We start from the raw sequence: 20,361 nt of genomic DNA on the forward strand, positions 1-20,361 counted from the left end.
GCTGCTTTGAAAAGTGTCGACCCTGAGGGTGTCTTGTTCAGACGACTATTCCTTTCAACATGTCGTATCCAGAGCCGAACATACAGTGTCAGTGGACCCCAAGCTTTATGGCATATAGATGGAAACCACAAATTGATAAGGTTGGAATAGATATGATTAAAGCTGACATCTTTCAATTTGTATGAAAAGTTTTGTTGCTATGGTTACCAGTCGCTCTAAACAAGTTTACTGTAGACAGTTTTTTTTAGCTCACCCGGCACAAAGTGCAAAGATGAGCTTATACCTTGACACTGGCTATTGTCATTATAGAAATATGTTAACTTATTGTACATCTGTTTTTTAAATGATTTTTTTCTCCTGAAATTAAAAAGATATGATAATTGAACATCTCGCTTGATAATATTCTCTCGACTAATAAATTTGATATTGTACATGTATAAATTTAATAAGCACTTGTCACGAAGTAGTGACAATATAATACAATTGTTGGTGAAGTGAGTTATGTTTATTTATAAAACTTTTTAATGGTATTTTTGTATGGATAGGAGGAAAATGTTAGGTTATTTACGGTAATTTAACTTTGAGACAAAATTATGTTTAACAGTTGTTTACTACATACATTACGGTATGTTATGGGGTTCAGTATATTACAGCAGGGCAGTCTACTTATATATGATTGGTCAGTGCTCAGAATGTTGACCAATCAGAGCACACCTTACACTGGGTTGGGGAAGCACATGGAGAGATCATGGCGAGAGAAGGACGGCCAGATTTGTGGGCCAAAAAGTCCAAAATAATGCAAGGCTAAAGGGGTAACGGGACATTCCCAGGGGTGAGTCCGGATCTTTTAATCATGTGTTCTTCATTGATAATAGTTGCTCAAGCTGTCATTCCATATTTTTGTATATTTTGAATAATTGGACTTTGTGAAACAGCGGTGTAAATTTCATACTAGAAAATCTATTTAACTGTATTTTGCAGTAATGTAATGGCTACTAAGTGGCAATAGGAGTAAATGATAGTACTAAGAAAATGTTTCTTTAGCTTGACAAGGTATGTTAGAAGCTATTTTTCTTTAGTGTAAGTGGCAAAAGTGAGTTTAATGCTTGGCTGCCGAACTGTGGTGTGCTGTATTGTCTTTGGTCACGGCACAGTAGTGAGAAATTGTATTGTTTCATTTATATAGTTCAATGACATGACCAGTTAGACAGTAGTGGGCTCAGGCTGATGCTGCAGCCTCGACGCCTGGATATGGAAGGACACATACCCGTCCGGTGACCAGCGGCGTTCCGGAGTGCCTCATTCGTGAAATTCCTCGTCGTCAGCTTGTATCGCACATGACTCGTCCTCGGACGGCTGGACAGCTTCGGGACAGACGTCGACGTATACCATCGCATTAGACAGCTGTTGGGTAGAGCACTTTCGGGCTGTGTCAACCTGTTAGAACTTTGTGTTTCGTACGGTAATGTAATGTGTGATGCCGAATTGTGAACCGTCTGTGTTTAGTCGTATACAGTAAGCCGAACTGTGAACTGTCTGTATACAAGTGTACCGGAAGTAGCGGTGTTGCCGAACTTTGGCAGTGTTTACATTATCAGCTGATTAGTGACATTTTAGTACTTCTCTGTGGTTTAAGAGTCATTGAGGATTTAGGATGAACTGTACTGTATATTTGCATTAACAGCAATGATGAATTTGCTTACGTTTAGAGAATTTCAAGCTGTATGAAATGTATAAGTGAACTTTAAATATACTTCAAATTTAGTGTAAATTTGAATCGACTTCTGAGACCTTGAAATTACTTGAAAATTATTCTTCTAGTCAAATACCTGGTGTAGTGTGTAGTAGTGTGAGGGATCCCTACCAAACTGTAATATGTTAGTGTTGAACTTGTGTGCTATGTCTCTAATTGTTATTGTGTAAATAAATTGTTAAGTTTACCCATTTCTTCTTAGTTGTCTGTTCGTAGCTTCCAGGTCAATAAGGTGTTCGCCCTCGGGCATGTGACAGCAATAAACATGGTCATGATAGACGTTTATTACACAGGCGCCTGTGTAATTAAGCCTCGCGCGCGGAGTAATTCATAGTTTTTTCCCACGCACTCATTGACTATGTCCTCGTCAACCGCTTCATCCACAAACACGCATAGTCGATTGGAGTCATTGTTTGCAGGCTCGTATTAACAAAACTGTTCTATAAATATCAGCATCACCAAACTGGGACTCAGCCTTTCCGCCGTCGTCCATGTGTGATTGAAAGTGACAGTGACTAACTTTCCTCCTGTCTGTGTGGCGCGAAATGTGTGACGTAAGTGACGTCATCTCACAAGCAAACCAAGAATTCCATTCATAAATGTGTAAGATTTGTAAGATTACTATTGACAGTGAAGTAGTATTAATAACTTGACCAACATGTTCAAAGATGTAAAAAATGATTATGATACATTATAAAGTGAGCAATAGTACATATTAAAAAGAAAAGTGTTGTTTTATTGCGTGTTTTAAGGCACTATATTTGAACGCGTACGCATGTCTCTGGGTGATATATTTGACAGGGTATTTGACCCAGCCCGCTTGAAGAAAAAAGTTAAACACTGACGTTGGATGTTTACATTCAAAGTCCATATTATGTTTTCGACCGCAAACGTAGTTTGCAAAATTCGGAGATGGAGAATTTATTTCAGCATTTTTTTTTATGTATATGGCCCAAAGAAAAAAAATAGAAATCTGCAAAATGGCTGCGTCCAGTGATGGCTACCGCGAGGTGAGTGCAAATATTTAATAATATGAGATTAGAAATGAGAGAAAAAAACTCTTTTCTATATGGGTATGTAGGATAGGGATATTCCACCCTCGGGATCACAAAATGTGGTAAAAACCCTCGGCAAGCCTCGGGTTTTACCATATTTTGTGACCCCTCAGGTGGAATATCCCTATCCTACATACCCATATAGAAGAGTCTTATATTACTTGTTGCTAGCATATTACTATTGTCATATATTCTGATATTCAAACTATATAGACTTTGTTTTTTTGTTTTTGTTAGATGACTTGATCTATCTTTTATGCATATTTAACTCTCCATCTTATTTGCCAGATGGAGGCTGGTAAAAATAAATTCAAATAATCGGGCAGAGACTACAAGCATTCACTGAAGCTGTTACAGAGTATGGCCTCCCGGAGAAAGTGAGATCTGACAAAGGTGGGGAAAATGTGGAAGTCGCAGCATTCATGGTGGAAAGAAGAGGATCAAATAGCGTTATTGCTGGTCGCAGTGTACATAACCAAAGGTAAACAAAATATTAAAATTTTACGTCTCAGACTTCAAGGTATATAGAGTGGATGGAGGTGGAGGACCCTATAAGGCATAATTGTACAATAGTAGTGCATGTAGTATTTAATGAGAATATGTCACTATGGAAAGTTATGGATTTGCAAGTTGAAACTGTTGAAAGTAATAAAGGAATCATATTTCAGAATATGTTGTTCACATTTTTATATATTTGAAATAATGTAATGATAGTGTGAAAGTTTTCTCATTGAATGATTGAAACGATGCTATTTGTGTTGCAATGATAAAACCAGTGATTTCTGAAAGCAAGATAAAATATTACCGGGTACTCAGGAATTTAAGTGAAAAAACAAAAATCTTAATTCATAGTGTATTGCATTTAACAAAATGAGACTTTTATCATAAATTTTTTTTTTTTCAGAATTGAAAGACTGTGGAGGGAACTTTGGTGTAGTGTGACGTGTTTATACTTTAACTTGTTTCACAATTTGGAAAGTGAGGGCATTGTGAATGTTGAGAATGAGGTTCATCTGGCAGCTCTGCATTTAGTGTATCTGCCTTGGATCCAAAACCACCTTAATCAATTTCGGGATGCACTGATGAACAGACCACTAAGGACAGAAAATAATAGTACTCCTCTGCAACTATGGTTATCTGGGTGAATATTTGATTCATCACAGAACATGGTAATAAAATTACACAATTTTCTTGAACCACAACATAAGGAATATTTGATACCACACCTCGATGCAGTTGATTGGTGGATGTGTGGCTTATGCCATAGTCCCAACTTTTGCTAATTGCATTGACATAAGGTTAAGAGGAATGGTTAGGTCAGTTGTGAAGCAAGTACAAGGCATACATCAACAAAACTAGAATGGTTGACTTAGTTAAGGAATGATATTTTTTCAAGATTCATGAGGTCAGCGCGACTCATGATGAATATGTCAAAAATACTGATATTGGGCCTGAAGCATGCTACCAAGTTTACTTAATGAACGAACTTGATCCACTCTCACAGCATTTTAGGGAATAAAACAGTTAAGAACTTACAAAGTTTCACTGGTACTACTGAGGTTAAGTTGTATCAAAACTTTTAACCTACCAGCTCAGGTTCAAATTGTTAAATCAATGAAAAATTTATCAGTTGAGTTTGGTCTTGATAGTCTGGTGAGTGGAAGGGGGACCACATCGTCCTTTTCTTTTAGTTTTTATATGCCTTTGGAAAGACAGATGTATGATGGTATGGCGTTGTCCGTCTGCCAGCATACATCGTAAACTTCAATTTATCTGGAGATCTACATTTTTCAACTGATCTTTATGAATCTTGGTGGGCTTATGAGGTAATAATACACTTACATTTAGCAGACATGGGATTATTTGCAGAAAAATACAGTATTATATATGGCAGGGGACATGTGTTGCATACAACACTAACTGTAAGCTTGTTTATTTCACTATACCTGGTATGATAATATGCAGTGATCTCTTCCATTTTCAACTGATCTCTACAAAACTTAATTAGTAAGCTGTATCATCCTGAAAAGGGTAAAAACTTTTCCAATTTCCATCAGATCATCTTCATTTTCAAATTAAATTGAATATAATTAAAGGGGCATTACTTCGTCCGAAACAAGTTTCGGCTGTAAAAATAAAATCAATCGGGAAATGTGTAAATTTTCCTGAACGGCAAAAGATTTCAACTTTACCTTAGTCTCCAAATAACCCAGATTTCATCAGTATTAAACTTATAAATTTTATAATTCAACTCAAAGTATGACTAATTACTGCAAAGAATGACTGTTCAGGCATTGATTTTGTGTACTTTTCTATTCATATTTCATTACTAATAGGCATAAGCAGACGTGTAAATCTCTTTTCTGGTTAAATATTGTAAAATGAAATTTTGGCATATTTCTGCCGTTTGAACGAAGGAATGCCCCTTTAAGTTTTATTTCAGTGTCTAATTACATACACTTCTCTTTCACCAGGATGACTTGCAACATTTTGGCATTGATGTTGATGGGCCAATTAACCTGGATGTGAATGGTATTGACATTCCCGAAACAAGTATTTCGGAACAGTATAGATGTGCTGTTAGAGGAATATTATCACGATCCTTTGAATCAACACAGCTTGGAGTCGAAATTTTTCAAGAGGTTTTGGATGTGATCCAGCAATAAAAGACAATAACAGTGGTGCAACTTGAAAAAGTTATCGTAGTAGGTGTGAATGAATAATTACTATCTAACTAAAGTACTGCCTCTAAATGAAAATAGAAACATTTTATTTCAATATGAAGTTGATTTACTGTTAATGCTGGGGTACTGATAGATTTGCATCTGTTCTGTCAGTCTCTTCTGCAATCTTGTCCAGTTTCTATCTTCAATACTATTTTGTACTGGAACTTCATACTTGGTGGTACCATGTCATATACCAATAGTAGGTCGTTGTGACTTTGACCTATGTTTTTTTTCGAAAAAAAAAACTTGTCCTGGCTCTATTTCCTATAATAATATTGCAACAAATAGGGATCACTTTGTCGGCGATGTCATACACACTAAGGTTTTTCTGCGATAATTTGAGTTCCAATAGGCCGATCAACTTCAAACTTCATACAGTGCTTCCTCACCAAAAGTGCTTGCTTGGGATTGCTTTTCAGGTCTGAGGGTCAAAGGTCAAGGTCACTACTACTATAAATATAAAATCAGTTTTTTCGCAATAGCTTTACTTTCCTTTGGCCAATCAATTTCAAACTTAATACAGTGCTTCCTCATCAAAAGGGCTTGCTTAGGATTGCTTTTCAGGTCCGAGGGTCAAAGGTGTCCAGGGTAGGCGAAACATTTCTGATATTCTTGTATATTTCGTACTGGGAATTCATACGTAGTATATGGTGAGACAGTGTGTCATGTACCAAAAGTAGGTCACAGTGACCTTCGTCATGCAGGAAAGGAGAGAAATATGTTGTTACATCTAGTGGGGGATTGTAATTCTTCAAATGCAATATACAACTGCAGTCTTGTTCACTTGTACCCTTTGACAAAGTAATTCATAATATTGACAAAAACATCTCATTAATATGCTAGTGTAAATATTTTATTTTCTTTGATAATTATTGTATACCAGGTAATATTTTAACAGTATCATTCCATTTTTTTTATCTTTCCTCTTTTGAAATGATATTTACAATTTTAACATTGATAGGTTTTCCTTAGACATTTACTTACTGTTCTATATTTTATTTCCTTCATTAATATATTTGTGTGGACGTTTGACCAACTGCCTAGAGTACAGTCAAATAAAGGTGGCTAATGGCTTTTTGTGTATGAATGATTTTTCTCAATCCTAAAACAGTAAGCTTAGGTGTCAAATATTTTTGAACTGATAATTATTAAGAAGCTTAGCTTAATTATGTCGACTGTCAGCAATTATTCATGCACAAACTTCAAACTTCGTGGTAGGTCATAATCCCATTAATTTATGTGTAATTACTTGCTAAAGGTGACAAACAAATAGGGAAACTTGTTAAGCATTTATAATCATTATCATGTCAATATTTCATGTTTAATAAAATAATTACATTACCAGCAACTGTAGCAGTAATTAACAGTTCAATCCTCAAATCACTTGATTTTAATAGCCTCCGTCTGATGGTGTTCTTAAACACAACCAAAACCATAAGTTCCAGCTATGATGTCTAGCATTGCTTTAGTAAAATGTTCATAAATAATGATGGTAGAGATGCTGCTGAATGTTATGGCCGGTGCACAAGTATTTACACTGGAAAGACGTTGTGACTCGTGGTCAAAGTGTATAGACCCATGATTTCTGGGAATAGCACCATATCCTAGCAAGCTTTGCAATACATGGGGTATAGTCAGAGTGGTTATGGATTCACTGCCATCCTCTGGATTTATCCATGTAGTCGAAACTGTACCCTCTGAAATTATAAAACAGAAAGTCTTAAGTACAAAATCTAAGTTTCTACAGAAATGATTTATGAAACTTAAAGTCCTATTAAGTACTTGTATCTGTATTGATCAGTGTAACAGTGTGAATCACGATTTAACAACTGTGACCTAACATGTCTGAGGAGGTAATTTCTCTTTGCAAACAATTTTGAACTTCATCCTTGTAACTTTTCAGCCAGTAAAATATTTGTAACACTTCAGTAGATTGATGAGGTAAAGTGACTAGAAAATGTCTCTAAGACAAAAATGCCCCTGCCCCCACTGTAAAATTAGTTGCCCTCATGTTGGAACCCTGAAATAGTATATATATCTTATATTTTCTACTGTATACATGTGATAGTGAAACATCTGTCTGCCTGCGTGTGTACAGATGGACAGAGAGATGGATATAAGTAATCTGGAACCTGTCTAAATCTGAAACCTTGATAAACTTTTAAGTATCTTTTACTTGCATTATGCTATGGGCATAATAAAATCATAATACAGTTATTATTAGTAATAAATCAGAAAGCAGAATTTACACAATAAGATAATGTATGTAGGCTTTTAAATTTGTATTCCTCAGATTCTGTGTGTTGTGAATTTAATTACTTACAAGAAAAAGAGTTAAAATAGCTTATAGTGTCACAGATGTTCTCGTTTTATGATCTCATAAATTTTACCAATATATGGAGTCATTTTCTTTACCTTCTGTGTCCAGACAGGTTCCTAGCCCAACTATGTTTGGTCTCCCATCATGACTCTCTATATTTTTTCATAAACTGATTGCTCCTTGGGGACTGGCCCACCACCTGTCTTAGGCCTTTTCAGTTCATCTAATTTACCTTTAGCTGCAAAAGCCAAATAAAACGTGATCAAGATTATATTGATAGAGCAACATGATACTTGCCTGCAAAGCTCTGTCATTTATATCAATCAAAAATGCCTGAACATGACAGTTCAGTGCTTCAATAGAGATATGCACTTTAAATGAAAGTTTCAGTTAGGGGACATATTTTAATAGATAGTATCTGAGTTTAGTATTGCTCGGACATGTAATATGAATTACCCCCTCTAATGGCAGGAACATTTTGAATTCTTTTAGATATACAGTGTACTTTTTATTTTGTTTGAAGGATATTGCATGCATGTACTTAGATATGCACATTGATCTAGAACAGTTTAATCAAAACTGGAGGACATTTTTTTTCAATCTCAAATAAGCAATAAGAAGTGTAGTGGCCTGAATTGATATTCTTCTACCCGAACTGTTTTAATTTTGCATTAAGACACAAAATACAATTCTGCACATATATGTACAATATAATGAAGGATTTTTATGTTGCAATATTTATATTTTATAACTTTAAAACTCTTTTTTATTTTCATTGTACTTATAAAAAAAAACAAAAACAATATTATCTTGTAAGTACATTATGACATGCATACCTCTCTGTTTAATGTTGTCATATTGTTTCTTAATCTGGAACACAGATCAGACTTCTACCCCAACACTGAAAATAATACAGTGAAATGTTACACTTTGTTCATACTTGGCAAAAAAATGTCCCCTCCCTGATCCACCCATCATTTATAGAAACCCTTTATTTCTGGTCTGCCAATTTTCCTGGAAAAATCATAATAGTCAAATTAAATGTACATGTACACACATTTAGGCAACCTATACATGTCTTTTTCCCAAGTAATCAAATATTTTATAGATGTAACCTTGGGGATCCTAGTTGCAACATACTGTCAGCTTGTTAACACTGCTCTTTATTACAGTTCATGATGAATATGTCAGAAACTCAATGTTATCATGACCCCATGAATGTTGCAAAAATAAAAATCACACTTAAAGTTATATTGATTTATGTGTCACACAATATACAATTGTTTCCTTAGTACATAAATCTCAAAGGCATGATTGCCTAAACACCCAAGGAATTATCCATACTAAAATCCAGTGGTGATTTTTTAATCTCTATACATAAGAAGTGAAATTATACAGATGTAATTTCATTAAGGATATTGGATAATTTTTCATTGTGTTTACTTGCAATACATTGTTTGAAAATGTGTCTATATGGGTTTATTTTGTCAATAAAGTTTGTGAATATATACATGGTATCTACTTTGACTTAGAAAAATAATTTAACAAAGGCCTATACATAACTCTGGCTCTGCTTCCGGATTTGGTATTGTTTATTAGTGTTACACCTGTCGTCTGCATCAACAATGATTGTGAAAGACGAGAAGATTATCAAAATGGTCATAATCTGAGTAACTCCAAGCAAAAACAACTGCTCTGTGTAAATCCTACACTGCATTGCCTACTGGATGTATTTGTCAGTGTTTGTAATACACACGTTATACATGTACGTAATCTTGACATCTAATTAATCAGATAACTTTATGCTTATAATGCGAATTCTAGTCGTTTTAGTACAGATCTGAACACACTATCGAAACAAAATTGTACCGGTAATTATATATACGTACGCATTAACAGCTGCAGCCACATCCTCCCATCCTTTGTCCTTCGCTTTATTTGACAAACCCATTTGTCCGCCACTCCCGGTAAACTTCCCGAACAACACTTCCTCTCTCTCGCGCACGCTCTCCATCAACAAAATTTTCTCTCTTTCTGTCCAGTTAGCACTCCTCACTCTCTTACTTGATTCAGCCATATTTCAGTTTCAATCACAAGCAGACGACTATGTGAAACTTACCTTCACCCCGGCTCGCGCTTTGACAGTTTACGGGAAAAAGCACGAAAAAGTATTAGCGTTATTTACCTCTTTTCAAAAAGAGTTCGAAATCGGACCGCTTACGCCGTTGCAAATTCTACTCAACTTTTCCTCAGTTGAGGACGTCCTCAAGTCGATTGAGGAATCTTTATACAAGTCATATTTGAGGAAATCTCAACTAAGGAAAATCTCAAGTTAAGGAAATCTCAAATTGAGATTTTTTATACAAGTGGACATGGGTATGTCTTTTATTAGACATTTGTATAAATTCTGGTGAAATTCTGTTTAAAAAATCAGTTAAATAGTGTTGAAGTTGAATTCATCTATGAGTTTCTATAAATAGTAACAGGACCTCGGCTGTAACCTTGGAACCATGACACATACTAATGTCTTAAATACACTCGTACTTGATACTTGTATGAAGTTTGACCAAAAACTGAGACAGATTGAAGTTATTAAATGTAGAAGTTGAATCAACAAATGATTTCTATTTATAGTAACTGACCTTGGTCTTGACCTTGAGATCCAGAGACACATTAGAATGTCTTTATAAGTATTTTTGAACTTGATGAACTTGCCATGCAATACTTACAAAAACATACTGGCAAACAGGCGCCTGTGAGTCTACCTTCCTTTTCCCAGATGGAACATCTTCATCATTCTTTTAAAATAAGAATAATGATATATACCAGGGGGTAATAACAAAAACAAAACTAAAAGTAAACTTTAGACACAAATGTGTTTTCCTAGGCCTTTTGCTATGAAGCTTTTCATGTTTTTTTTTCTCAGGAAAATTATTTATGAGTAAATAGTTGATATGTTTAGAAAAAATATTCCCCTAAAACACTTCAAACTAGAATACCGACAGGTCAGCAAGGGCCCTGCACTGTGGCCACATATACCTACAACACCCATCACCCTCAACAAATTATTGTAAGAGTGCCTATGTTCACAAACCTATTGCAAAGACAGCATCATTCAACATTCCTATTGGATGCCATTGTATTTATATTCCACCTGGATGGGCGCAAAATCTGTGACACCATTGAGGACCTGTAGCACCTCCTGCATTTTTCCCAGATTTCCTATTTGGGCCCAAAATATTTCTCAATTCACTTGCCAAAGACAAACTTGTGGGCCGAAATGGGATAGATGTGCTGCATGCTGTTCCTGATTCTTCTCTCGTGTGCGTCTCGGGTGCTGTTGCGGTCAATGCCGCTGCAGCCTCGCGTAAATATTCCGCTGCTCTTGCCGAGCTCAACACTATAGGAAAGTTTTAAAAAAAACACGTTTACTTATTATAAATGTGTGTATTAACTATTAACGGTTTATTTAAAAACCATTTTCCTTTTCTCCAACAGTTAATGATGTTTTCCATGCTTATCTTGCCAAATCAGCCTTAAATAAAGCTTCTATAATATTTTATCTGTAATCTGTGATGAATTTATCGATTGAATTTATTTTAATAATTTACCAACAAATCTGTCTGAAACTAAACACGGCTTCATATGTAGGCCTACCTAGATCTTGCTTCTTAAATCTACCCCAAACACACATTGTAACTGAACCGATCTAACCAACGGAGGTGTACACAATACATGTCCATTTACCTGCAACAAAATCATGTGGTACAAACTAAAGATTTATCAGCTAAATATCTTGTGTTAACAAGATAACATCACTTACTTAATTTAATATCTTCCGTCGGTACCCGCCAACCGGCCGTAATCCGTTTCGTATCCCGCGGTTAACTGCCGTATTCCGATTCGCTTCCGGTTTGTAGGGAGAAAGCTTTATTTTCGATTGCGATTAAAGCGCCGCTTGTTGTCATAATGAGGAACTATAATTTTATTTCCTCATTATGACGACAAGCGGCGCCCAATCCAAAACCCTAGTTTCGGATTTTTGTCATTACTGATTTCGGAACAGTTACAAAATTTAAATAGATTTTTTATTTTTTTAAACTATGTGAAATCGAGATGGGTTGACCTCGTATTAAAATGGAATGAAAACTTGCATCGCATGCAATCGATTTGAAAACGAACGCACCGATACAAATGTGCATAGCACATCAAATAGATCCTTGACGACGAATAAATATTTAAAATAGACATAGAATAAGATTTATATGTAGAATGAATCTGCAGGTAATAGATTATCAAGCTAGTGCAATAATACAAATATACATGGCATAGAAAATAGACACTTCTCGGCGAAGAAAACTACATATATGAACATAGAACCAAATTTAAAAGGGAGAAAATAACTAACATAATTATGGCGGTAATCCCCCTCCATAAGGATGCGAACATACGTGACTTTTACGCCATTAACGGCAGCATGTTCAAGAACAGAGTTGACAACTTCTCTATATGTGCCGTCAGCCTTTATCCTTGACATTAAAATACGTTTTTGTGCGTTTTTTCCTCTGAACACCCTGGAACACAGTTTGATTGTTCATCTGGTTCCTTGCGCGTGTGGGCCTTGCCCTCTTCCCGTAAACTTCTCCGAGTTCGAGATACCTGTCTACTAGGACCAGCCGCGACATTGCGGAAACTCTAAAAACATATAGACCATATCAACATCATTTTAACCTATAATTGATGACTGAACAACTTTTGTGTGTAGAGAATTGACCTTCTTTTCTGTACAAATGTACATTTATCAGAGTTTCTTATCTCTCTGCCAAAACGAAATCATTTTCCATTTCTAAAAATGACCTCTTCTCGAAGCCAAAGAGACGCCTGACTTCAATTTGTCATCGTCATCTGTGTCTCATTCCCAGAGAATCAGCCATTAACTGTATCACTGTATTAAATAGTCTTCTTCTACTTAAGCTTGGGTTTAAACTACGTCTGATATTGTGCAGTCTCCCCCTTTTTCGCCTCAGCTTGCGAGGTTGAGTTGAGTTTTTTGTTTATGATATCGATTTACTGACGCTGAGCTTGAGTTTTTGAATTCGTACTCAAATCTCAAATTGAGTCGGTCTCAAGTACGTTTGTAATACCGAAGCCAGATGGAACGGCTGGCAAAAATACTTCACTCCAAGATATGTTCACTCAAACGCATACTGCATTAACAGACATTTATTACGTGTTAAATTGTTACATAGACCCAAATTAAAACACGAGTTTTACGTACTATATACACCACGAGCACAACATTGTGTAGGTATACATGCAATATTGGAATCGGTTACTTTGCCTGAAAAAAACCTAAGAAGCGTTGTTCTCTGTAATCATCATTTACTAGTCTTATGAACATAGCCTGGACAGTTAGCCATTAGCTTGTCGAGTTGTCAGGACGAACCGGGTCATCCCAGCTGTATCACGGATAGATCGTCTTGAGCTATCCAGGAAAGGCAACTTTACCCTTTTAAATGATATCTGGCGGGTTTCCCGCCTTTTTTTAGCGAGGTAGTCACCACTAATCTTGCTAAGCAACAACTTCAACATAGACACTCCGGCTCAAAATGACAACCAAACAAAAACAAAACAAAAACATACAAACGAACACTAGTTGTAGAATGATGACTACGAGCCATTTCTATTTACAGTTTATCTAAGTTCAAAATATTTATTTACATATTGTATCTCCACTCTCTGGTGTCCACACAACACTCTCTCTCTTCTCAGAACGCGATAATCCTTTACATATCATCGTTCAACCTCAACGACCACACACGACATTCTGTTCCAACGACTCTGTTTAATTTCAATGATCACTTTCTCTAATTTCCTGTTAATTGACTTTCAACCTCAATCGAATTAAGTCATATTCACTCTCTTAATAATCACCATACTAATGTTAAACAATAAATATCCTCTTCATACCATGGACAATCTCTGATTTCCACGGCTGGCCACTCTGACAGTGGACTTTTATCATTCCATCTATCTCTCTGCCTAAATGTCACTCCCCTACTCTCTGCCTAAATGTCTCTCCCCTACTCTCTGTCTCTCTGCCTAAATGTATCTCCCCTACTCTCCGTCTCTCTGCCTAAATGTCTCTCCCCTACTCTCCGTCTCTCTGCCTAAATGTCTCTCCCCTACTCTCCGTCTCTCTGCCTAAATGTCTCTCCCCTACTCTCTGTCTCTCTGCCTAAATGTCTCTCCCCTACTCTCTGTCTCTCTGCCTAAATGTCTCTCCCCTACTCTCTGTCTCTCTGCCTAAATGTCTTTCCCTGCTCTCAGGGTTCTAGCTCTATATAAGATATATCTAAGATGTAGTTTTGTAAGAAAGTATTTATTCAGCCATGAAATTTTAGTAGATCTCTCTCTCCCTCTCGCTCTTAATTAAAAATAATATGTATATAATTATTTTGAGCCAGCTCGAAATGTGTATAATGTAATTGTGTTTCTACTGAATGAAATGGCGTTAATAATGTTCAAGTTGTAACTTGTGCCCAATTCTTTATATAAAATGTTATATTTTTTCCATAGGAATTTGTTACAAATATCACGTACGTACGTGATATTTGTCACGTACATATATGTAAACACTCATACATATATCAAAAGTTGTGAGCGTTGCCTGTGTCATTTGTATACGGATGCATAGGGACGCACTGTCTCTTATTGGACATGAGTGTAATCACACCGTGACACACAGAATACAACCTATCACATAGCACCACGCATAGATACCGGCGCAAAGGACTCTGGGAGAGATTGCGTGGGTGTCGGCGATGTGTCAGCCTATGTCCATATAGCGTTTAAAGCATGAATACTTGAACGGAATAACTTCATGGTTTGGACACTGGTTGCGAATATCATGCCGCCAGCGACATTGGATGTCGTAGGATGTTGGCAAAACGTCGCCACGATACGTGACACGGCGGAATTGTGTCGGTGAAAGAGTGGGACTATGGATACGTCATGGGCAATACCAAGTCATAGGTGACTACTGATTACCTCCTACTGACAGGGATTTCCATCCATTTTACAAAGTCAGCGGTATTTCACCGCATGGTATCTGGCATTCTTTCTGTAGAGGAAGACGTTTGAGTTTTACCATTCACATGTCGTTATCTCTTCACAGGACCCCCACACATGGATATAATTATGTTAGTGTAACTTTACTTTTTAAATACTTTTTAACTTGACTTTGTCACGATTCTTGCACATACATGTATACACTGTTGTGATAGTCACTTATAGGAAACTATAATTTGTGTGTAGTAAACTTCTGCAGAACAAGCTCCGACAATTATCAAACAGATTGCATGTTTCACATTAAACTGAAGTAAGTTCACATGATTTCGACTCGGCACGTTTCTTCATATTTTGATTCGTATAACCAGAGACGTATATATACGTCTCTGAGTGAAGGCAGTCGTATTAAAATAATAGTGATAATAAAACCACGCTTACGATTCAGTACATCACTGTATTTATTATACATAGTACTTTTTTTTAGCTTTTTGATAAAATATTAGTCTCCCTTACATTTAATATTCAACTCTCTTCACTTGGAAAACAAAGAGCGCAGCTATTTGGGAAAAATGACAAGTCCGGTCCTTCCTGGTTCGTTTGGAAAATTAGAAAGTTTGCGAAGAACCCAGGAAGATTGTATTTAGCTGACAAATCACCTTGCACTTAAATCAGATTCCGTACATTGAGTTACGTTTTTGGAAATCAAATCCGTAGTTAACGAATTGATACACAATATGTTGTGTCGTGCAGTATATTCTGGTCAAGACTGGCCAGTACTCTTGCCTTTAGTAAACCCCACCATTTTCTCTGTGCGGTCAGCGGCCCTTTGTCATAGCTTTTTCTAACGTACACATGCGAGAAGACACGACAAGAAGCACACCAGGAAACCGGTTTTTCGCCTTTTTAGACTTCCATGAATCTGGTATCTATCTAGGATAACTAGATCTTCGTTGCGCAGATCGCAGAAGTAAATTCACACACTGAAAAATACTGTTAGTCTGGCGAAGGAAAGCTACTTGAGTTACGTAACTAGCACAGGTTACATAAATTGAGCCCGAGAAACCATCAAGACGAAACGGTTGCTGGTACAACAACTTATGGTCAAAGGTATTCGTGGTTCTTCTTGGAACTAGGATTCTGTTACGATTACATTGGCCGACACTGTATACTGCGTACAATATTTGCCAACATTTGGAGCTTCCATTGGGTATAATTCGTTTGTTCATATATTCAGAGACATATATAACACATGTTATATATGTCTCTGATATATTTCAGCCTTGAAATATTGCATTTACATGATTTTTGAAGGAAATGCCTTGAATGATATAATAGTGGCCAATCTTCATAATCCTGTAATTATTAAATGGATCATGCTTCTGAAGACTTAGTGCTCTGATATCTCTACAGGTGTGCTGGCTGTAAAGATGGATCACAGGCGCTTGGTTCAATTGACAAGTAAAAAAATACATAGTTTAATCCAGTATTGGGTACTCTGTATCCCTGATGCTGTACTCGGATAATTTTATTTATCAATAGAAACATGCTACTATGATGAGTTGGTAATGTATGTTTTCTTTTTAAAATATGTTATGTTTTCTTTTCAGCAAAAAATATGCCGAAACGGGAATTAAAACAACACACTGCTGACACAGAGGGAAAAAAACCTAAAAAGGCAAAAGTTCAGGTGAACAAACCAAAGAACTACGCAAAGCTTATTGATGATGCAACAAATTTTGAGGTGGGCATTAAAATATGTTCATATTTTTGTGAGCATTCAGTTTGATTAATTAAAAAGCAATGTCAAATTACATGAAGTGTGTAAACATTGTATAGCAATTTAGTAGATGAACAAGAACACATTTTATAAAATTTGAAAAGAAAAACAAAACAAAAACATCCAAACAACCAAGATTCTGGTATCTGCCTTTCATATATACAGTACACCAAGCATTATTTGAGACAGCAATATTTCACCAGGTGGTCAGGTGGCACAGTGGTAACACACTTACCTTTTGCCTAGTGTACTTCAAATTATAAGATACAAAATGAAATATATACAGATGTTAGGATTTAATTGGAACTTATTTTTCAGACAACTGATCTCAAATTTACTGAAGAAATTCCATCTAAAAACAAAAATGGTCAGTTAGAGTTCCCAGATTGGCCGGAATTCCGACCTAACTTGACTCCAAAAGAAGTTTTACAGGCTGGGAGTTTTGGAGGAACATACTTCCGCTCGATCAGATCAGGCGCAACAGGTAAATGTTTCCTGTCATCTCACCTGGCACAAACAATATTGTCAAGCGATGTGTTAAAAATTTGAGGGAAACCACAACATCCAAGTCATCTGCCTAAACTGACTCGGATGATTTTAAAATTAAATGCAGCATGTACAACTGATATCTTGATTGAAGATCGGTTTTAAATTTTATTGAAAAGCAGCAGAGAACTAATATGTAAGAGCTGGTAAGATATTAATTTACAGATCTCTGTCACTCATCTTATCAAAGGTTTTTTAGAGATTGTAGTTGGAATTATATCTAATGTAGGTAATTTTTCTCATTACAGGTAAAAGCTACTCGGGTACAGAAGTCTACAAAGAACTACCTTGTGATTGGTTTGAGGGACTGAACATTGCCAAGCAGGTATGTCTGTAAAAGAGGTGCTGTGAAATTAATTTTTATGTATCCTAAATATGTTACTTTTTCATAATTTAATTCACCAAAATGATCTATTGGTTTTGAGAATAATGAAATAAAGAACCTTTCTCTACTTTATACCAGGATTCTAAAATAAATCACTTCTGTCCATGGTCCCATTTCCTTTGTACTACCTCAAAGCAAGTTATCGGTTAAATTGTGTGGGTAGTGTCTAAAACAAACCGGGAAGTACTGGGTTGGGACAGACGATTTACTAGAATTAACTTAACAAAGAATCACAATTAAATGATTGAATTGAAGATGTCACCTAACTCTTGAATATTTGGAGTGGTCTCGGAAATGAAAATAGGGATAGACATAGCAGGTATTTTGCATTTATTATAAAATTGTCTCCTGTATTTGTTGATAGGAAAACCAATTTCATATCGAGGGTGCTGTTTACTTTTATACCATTGAAACTTTGGTTTCACTTGCCCTACATACCTGGTGAAATATAGCTTTACATACATAATGTATTGTCATACAGCATCACATTGTCTCTTCATCACAAGGGTTTCTTTATCAATCAGTTAGACCAGAGTTGTTCAATAGGCTTATTTTGAGCTCTGATGAGCTTTCTCAAAGGCTTGTATTAATTTCTGCAGGTATGTCTTGATTTAAGCCAGAATTATTACATTTAATTATTGGAGAACTGTTCTATTTCACATAAATGAAAGCTGCCATTGTGTTTTATCACATGATATAATTATACAACTTCGGAAGAGATTGTATAATCAAAGTTGTTGAAGAGGTCAAACAATTCAAACACATCTATGTTGAGGAAACCATTCATTAGATTTGTCAGTCAGTTTCTTTATTCCTACCTGTGTACAGGTGACTAGTGCTTCATACCGCACAGAGGTCAACACCTATAAGGTCAAATGTGGAGGAAGTCTTGACATGTGGGAAGAGAGTGGATGGATACACAAACAAGATCCCTATGGCTGGTTCCAGTGGTATTGTAGGTAAGGTCTTCTTTAAATTGTAACCTTTACTACGTTAGGGTTTTCTGAATCCATGGCCTGAAATGTCTCTTCATTGTTGACAGGCAGAAACAACAACACAAAAATAGAAATTTCTGGATCCTTATTTGGCCCTCTGTGGTTAGCCTTGACTATGTATTTAACCTTGAGTTGATGTAGATTTTGTATCCAGAGTTAACTTTTGTAGGTTTTACCAAGGCAGACGGACATCTGACGATGAACGACAGGTTGGGCGCTGGCTACGGTGTGCCGGTGTTACTGGGAGGTGGAGAAACAATCTAATCTCAAAGTGTGTTAAGACGGGATGTGGCTACGACAACAAGGCGGTCTCACCAGTCGTTAGACAGACGCTCCAGCACTGGGCCTACAAACTCAACAGTGATGATTTTAATGCATATGTCAAGAAAAAGGGAATTAAATAGGGAAGGGGGGAAACTGGGACAAAAAGAAGAAATAATGAGAATTTTTGTTTGAGTAAAGCTGACTTGCCCATCACTAGTAAAATCATAGGAATTCAGATATAGCAATATGTGCTTTATATAATGTTTATATTTTTATAACTATGATTCACTTCTGCTGAGGAAAATGAATTTGGGAAATATTCCCAATATTTAGAAATTCCGAAAAAGAGTGTGTAAAAATCATGTGTAAAGAAAATCAGATGTACTCAAAATGCAGCTCAAAAATTGTGATTTTCGTCCTGAAGAAGCCCGGGAGGGCAAAACCGGTAGACGATTAATAATAAAGTCAAGGAATAACCACTCTGCAGACTGTTGTGATTGATATTTATTATCTGATTCTCTCTTCTGATCAATCACCCGGCATACCTGGGGATATCCAGCTGAGGAGTGGAGGCATCTACTATCCACCCAACGAGAACGCACGGCGTTGGCTCTAGTGCCTGAACTCATGTGTAAAGAAAGATATATTTTTAGGGATGCATAGAAAAAGTTCTTATGAAAGAAGGTGGAAAGTCTGTTTGAAGAATGTTTTTCATGGAAAATTTTTTTTTTAAAGCATTAAGTTTTAGACAATTGAAATGTGTTGAAAAGATCATTTTGGGAGTGTGAAAGGAAAAAGATTGATTTGAATCTTGGTTACTGTGATTTTCTTGTGTGAAAGACAAGACATCAGCATTGTGTTGGTCACTTTTATACATGTTCCGATATGACATTACAGCTGTGATGTACAATGTTTCTTGCTATGGCTCTGCAGTTATTTGCAGTTAAAGTTAAAAATCTTAAGTTTCATAATATTACAAGTCCTGTAAGTTTTTGTTCCCAAGTCAGAATAGTGTGAAATGAGGAGAAGCACTGTAGACAGGAATGGGTCTTTACAGCTGGACTGTTCTCCCCAAAGTCGTTATCACCTTACCTCACAACCACTTTTGCCTTAATTCATTTTCTCTACTAGATATCATTGACACATTTTTGTCTCATGTCCAATTCCTTAGCTACAATGTGACCATATTTAGTCATTTTACCTGACCATCACCTGGTCATATGACCAGTTTGATGACTTAACACAATGTGGTTATGTCATATAATAAATCCCAGATACATAAATTTGAAAGGACATCAATGGGACACCAAACATCTTGTTCGTTTGAAGTATAGACAATCTGGTCAAACTTTCTAATTTCTTCAGTGAAGACATCAAATATTGATATAGGAAATAGGTGAAAGTGTTTAAACATTCCTTCTCTTTCTCATTAATCATTCCTAGTATTAACTTAAAACAACCATTATTTG

At 36.2% G+C, this 20,361-nt stretch overlaps 2 protein-coding genes and 1 long non-coding RNA gene across 6 annotated transcripts; 2 read left to right on the plus strand and 1 right to left on the minus strand.

Annotated features, from left to right (window-relative positions):
* The first annotated feature begins 748 nt into the window (after window positions 1–748).
* LOC132564713 (uncharacterized) lies at window positions 749–1,940 on the plus strand. Its single transcript, XR_009554905.1, has 2 exons — window positions 749–832; window positions 1,187–1,940. It is a non-coding gene; the product is annotated as an uncharacterized LOC132564713 (long non-coding RNA).
* Window positions 1,941–8,006: 6,066 nt separating this feature from the next.
* Window positions 8,007–9,931, minus strand: LOC132564712 (uncharacterized). The gene is made up of 3 exons (XM_060229344.1): window positions 9,740–9,931; window positions 8,691–8,724; window positions 8,007–8,092 (listed from the first exon to the last, which is right to left on the minus strand). The coding sequence occupies exons 1-3, from the start codon at window positions 9,929–9,931 to the stop codon at window positions 8,007–8,009; spliced, it is 312 nt and encodes a 103-aa protein (XP_060085327.1).
* A 4,804-nt stretch (window positions 9,932–14,735) lies between these two features.
* Window positions 14,736–19,032, plus strand: LOC132564710 (uncharacterized). 4 transcript variants are annotated; one of them, XM_060229341.1, is made up of 6 exons: window positions 14,736–14,889; window positions 16,533–16,666; window positions 17,021–17,186; window positions 17,497–17,573; window positions 18,462–18,592; window positions 18,798–19,032. In XM_060229341.1, exons 2-6 carry the CDS (start codon window positions 16,541–16,543, stop codon window positions 19,030–19,032), a joined length of 735 nt encoding a protein of 244 aa, XP_060085324.1. In that variant the 5' UTR covers window positions 14,736–14,889; window positions 16,533–16,540. The 4 variants fall into 4 exon arrangements, with proteins under 4 accessions (XP_060085324.1, XP_060085325.1, XP_060085326.1 ...); XM_060229342.1 differs by having other exon boundaries at window positions 14,747–14,841; XM_060229343.1 differs by lacking the exon at window positions 14,736–14,889 and adding an exon at window positions 14,918–15,056.
* The last annotated feature ends 1,329 nt before the right edge of the window (window positions 19,033–20,361 follow it).

Source organism: Ylistrum balloti, unplaced genomic scaffold (genome assembly GCF_031769215.1).
Source record: "Ylistrum balloti isolate Yb309-2 unplaced genomic scaffold, AGI_CSIRO_Ybal_v1 Utg372630, whole genome shotgun sequence".
In the NCBI taxonomy this organism is placed as follows: domain Eukaryota; kingdom Metazoa; phylum Mollusca; class Bivalvia; order Pectinida; family Pectinidae; genus Ylistrum; species Ylistrum balloti.

Bases quoted from the DNA above. Each gene is read 5' to 3' on its own strand.
- LOC132564712 (XM_060229344.1), bottom strand. From the start codon at position 9,931: ATGGCTGAATCAAGTAAGAGAGTGAGGAGTGCTAACTGGACAGAAAGA. The intron at 8,725-9,739 runs GTATATATAATT...TCTGTGTTCCAG, and splicing joins CTGCAGCTGTTAATGCGTAC to ATTAAGAAACAATATGACAA. The intron at 8,093-8,690 runs GTATGCATGTCA...TGGCTTTTGCAG, and splicing joins TGACAACATTAAACAGAGAG to CTAAAGGTAAATTAGATGAA.
- LOC132564710 (XM_060229340.1), top strand. The intron at 17,574-18,461 runs GTATGTCTGTAA...ACCTGTGTACAG, and splicing joins GACTGAACATTGCCAAGCAG to GTGACTAGTGCTTCATACCG. The intron at 18,593-18,797 runs GTAAGGTCTTCT...TAACTTTTGTAG, and splicing joins TGGTTCCAGTGGTATTGTAG to GTTTTACCAAGGCAGACGGA.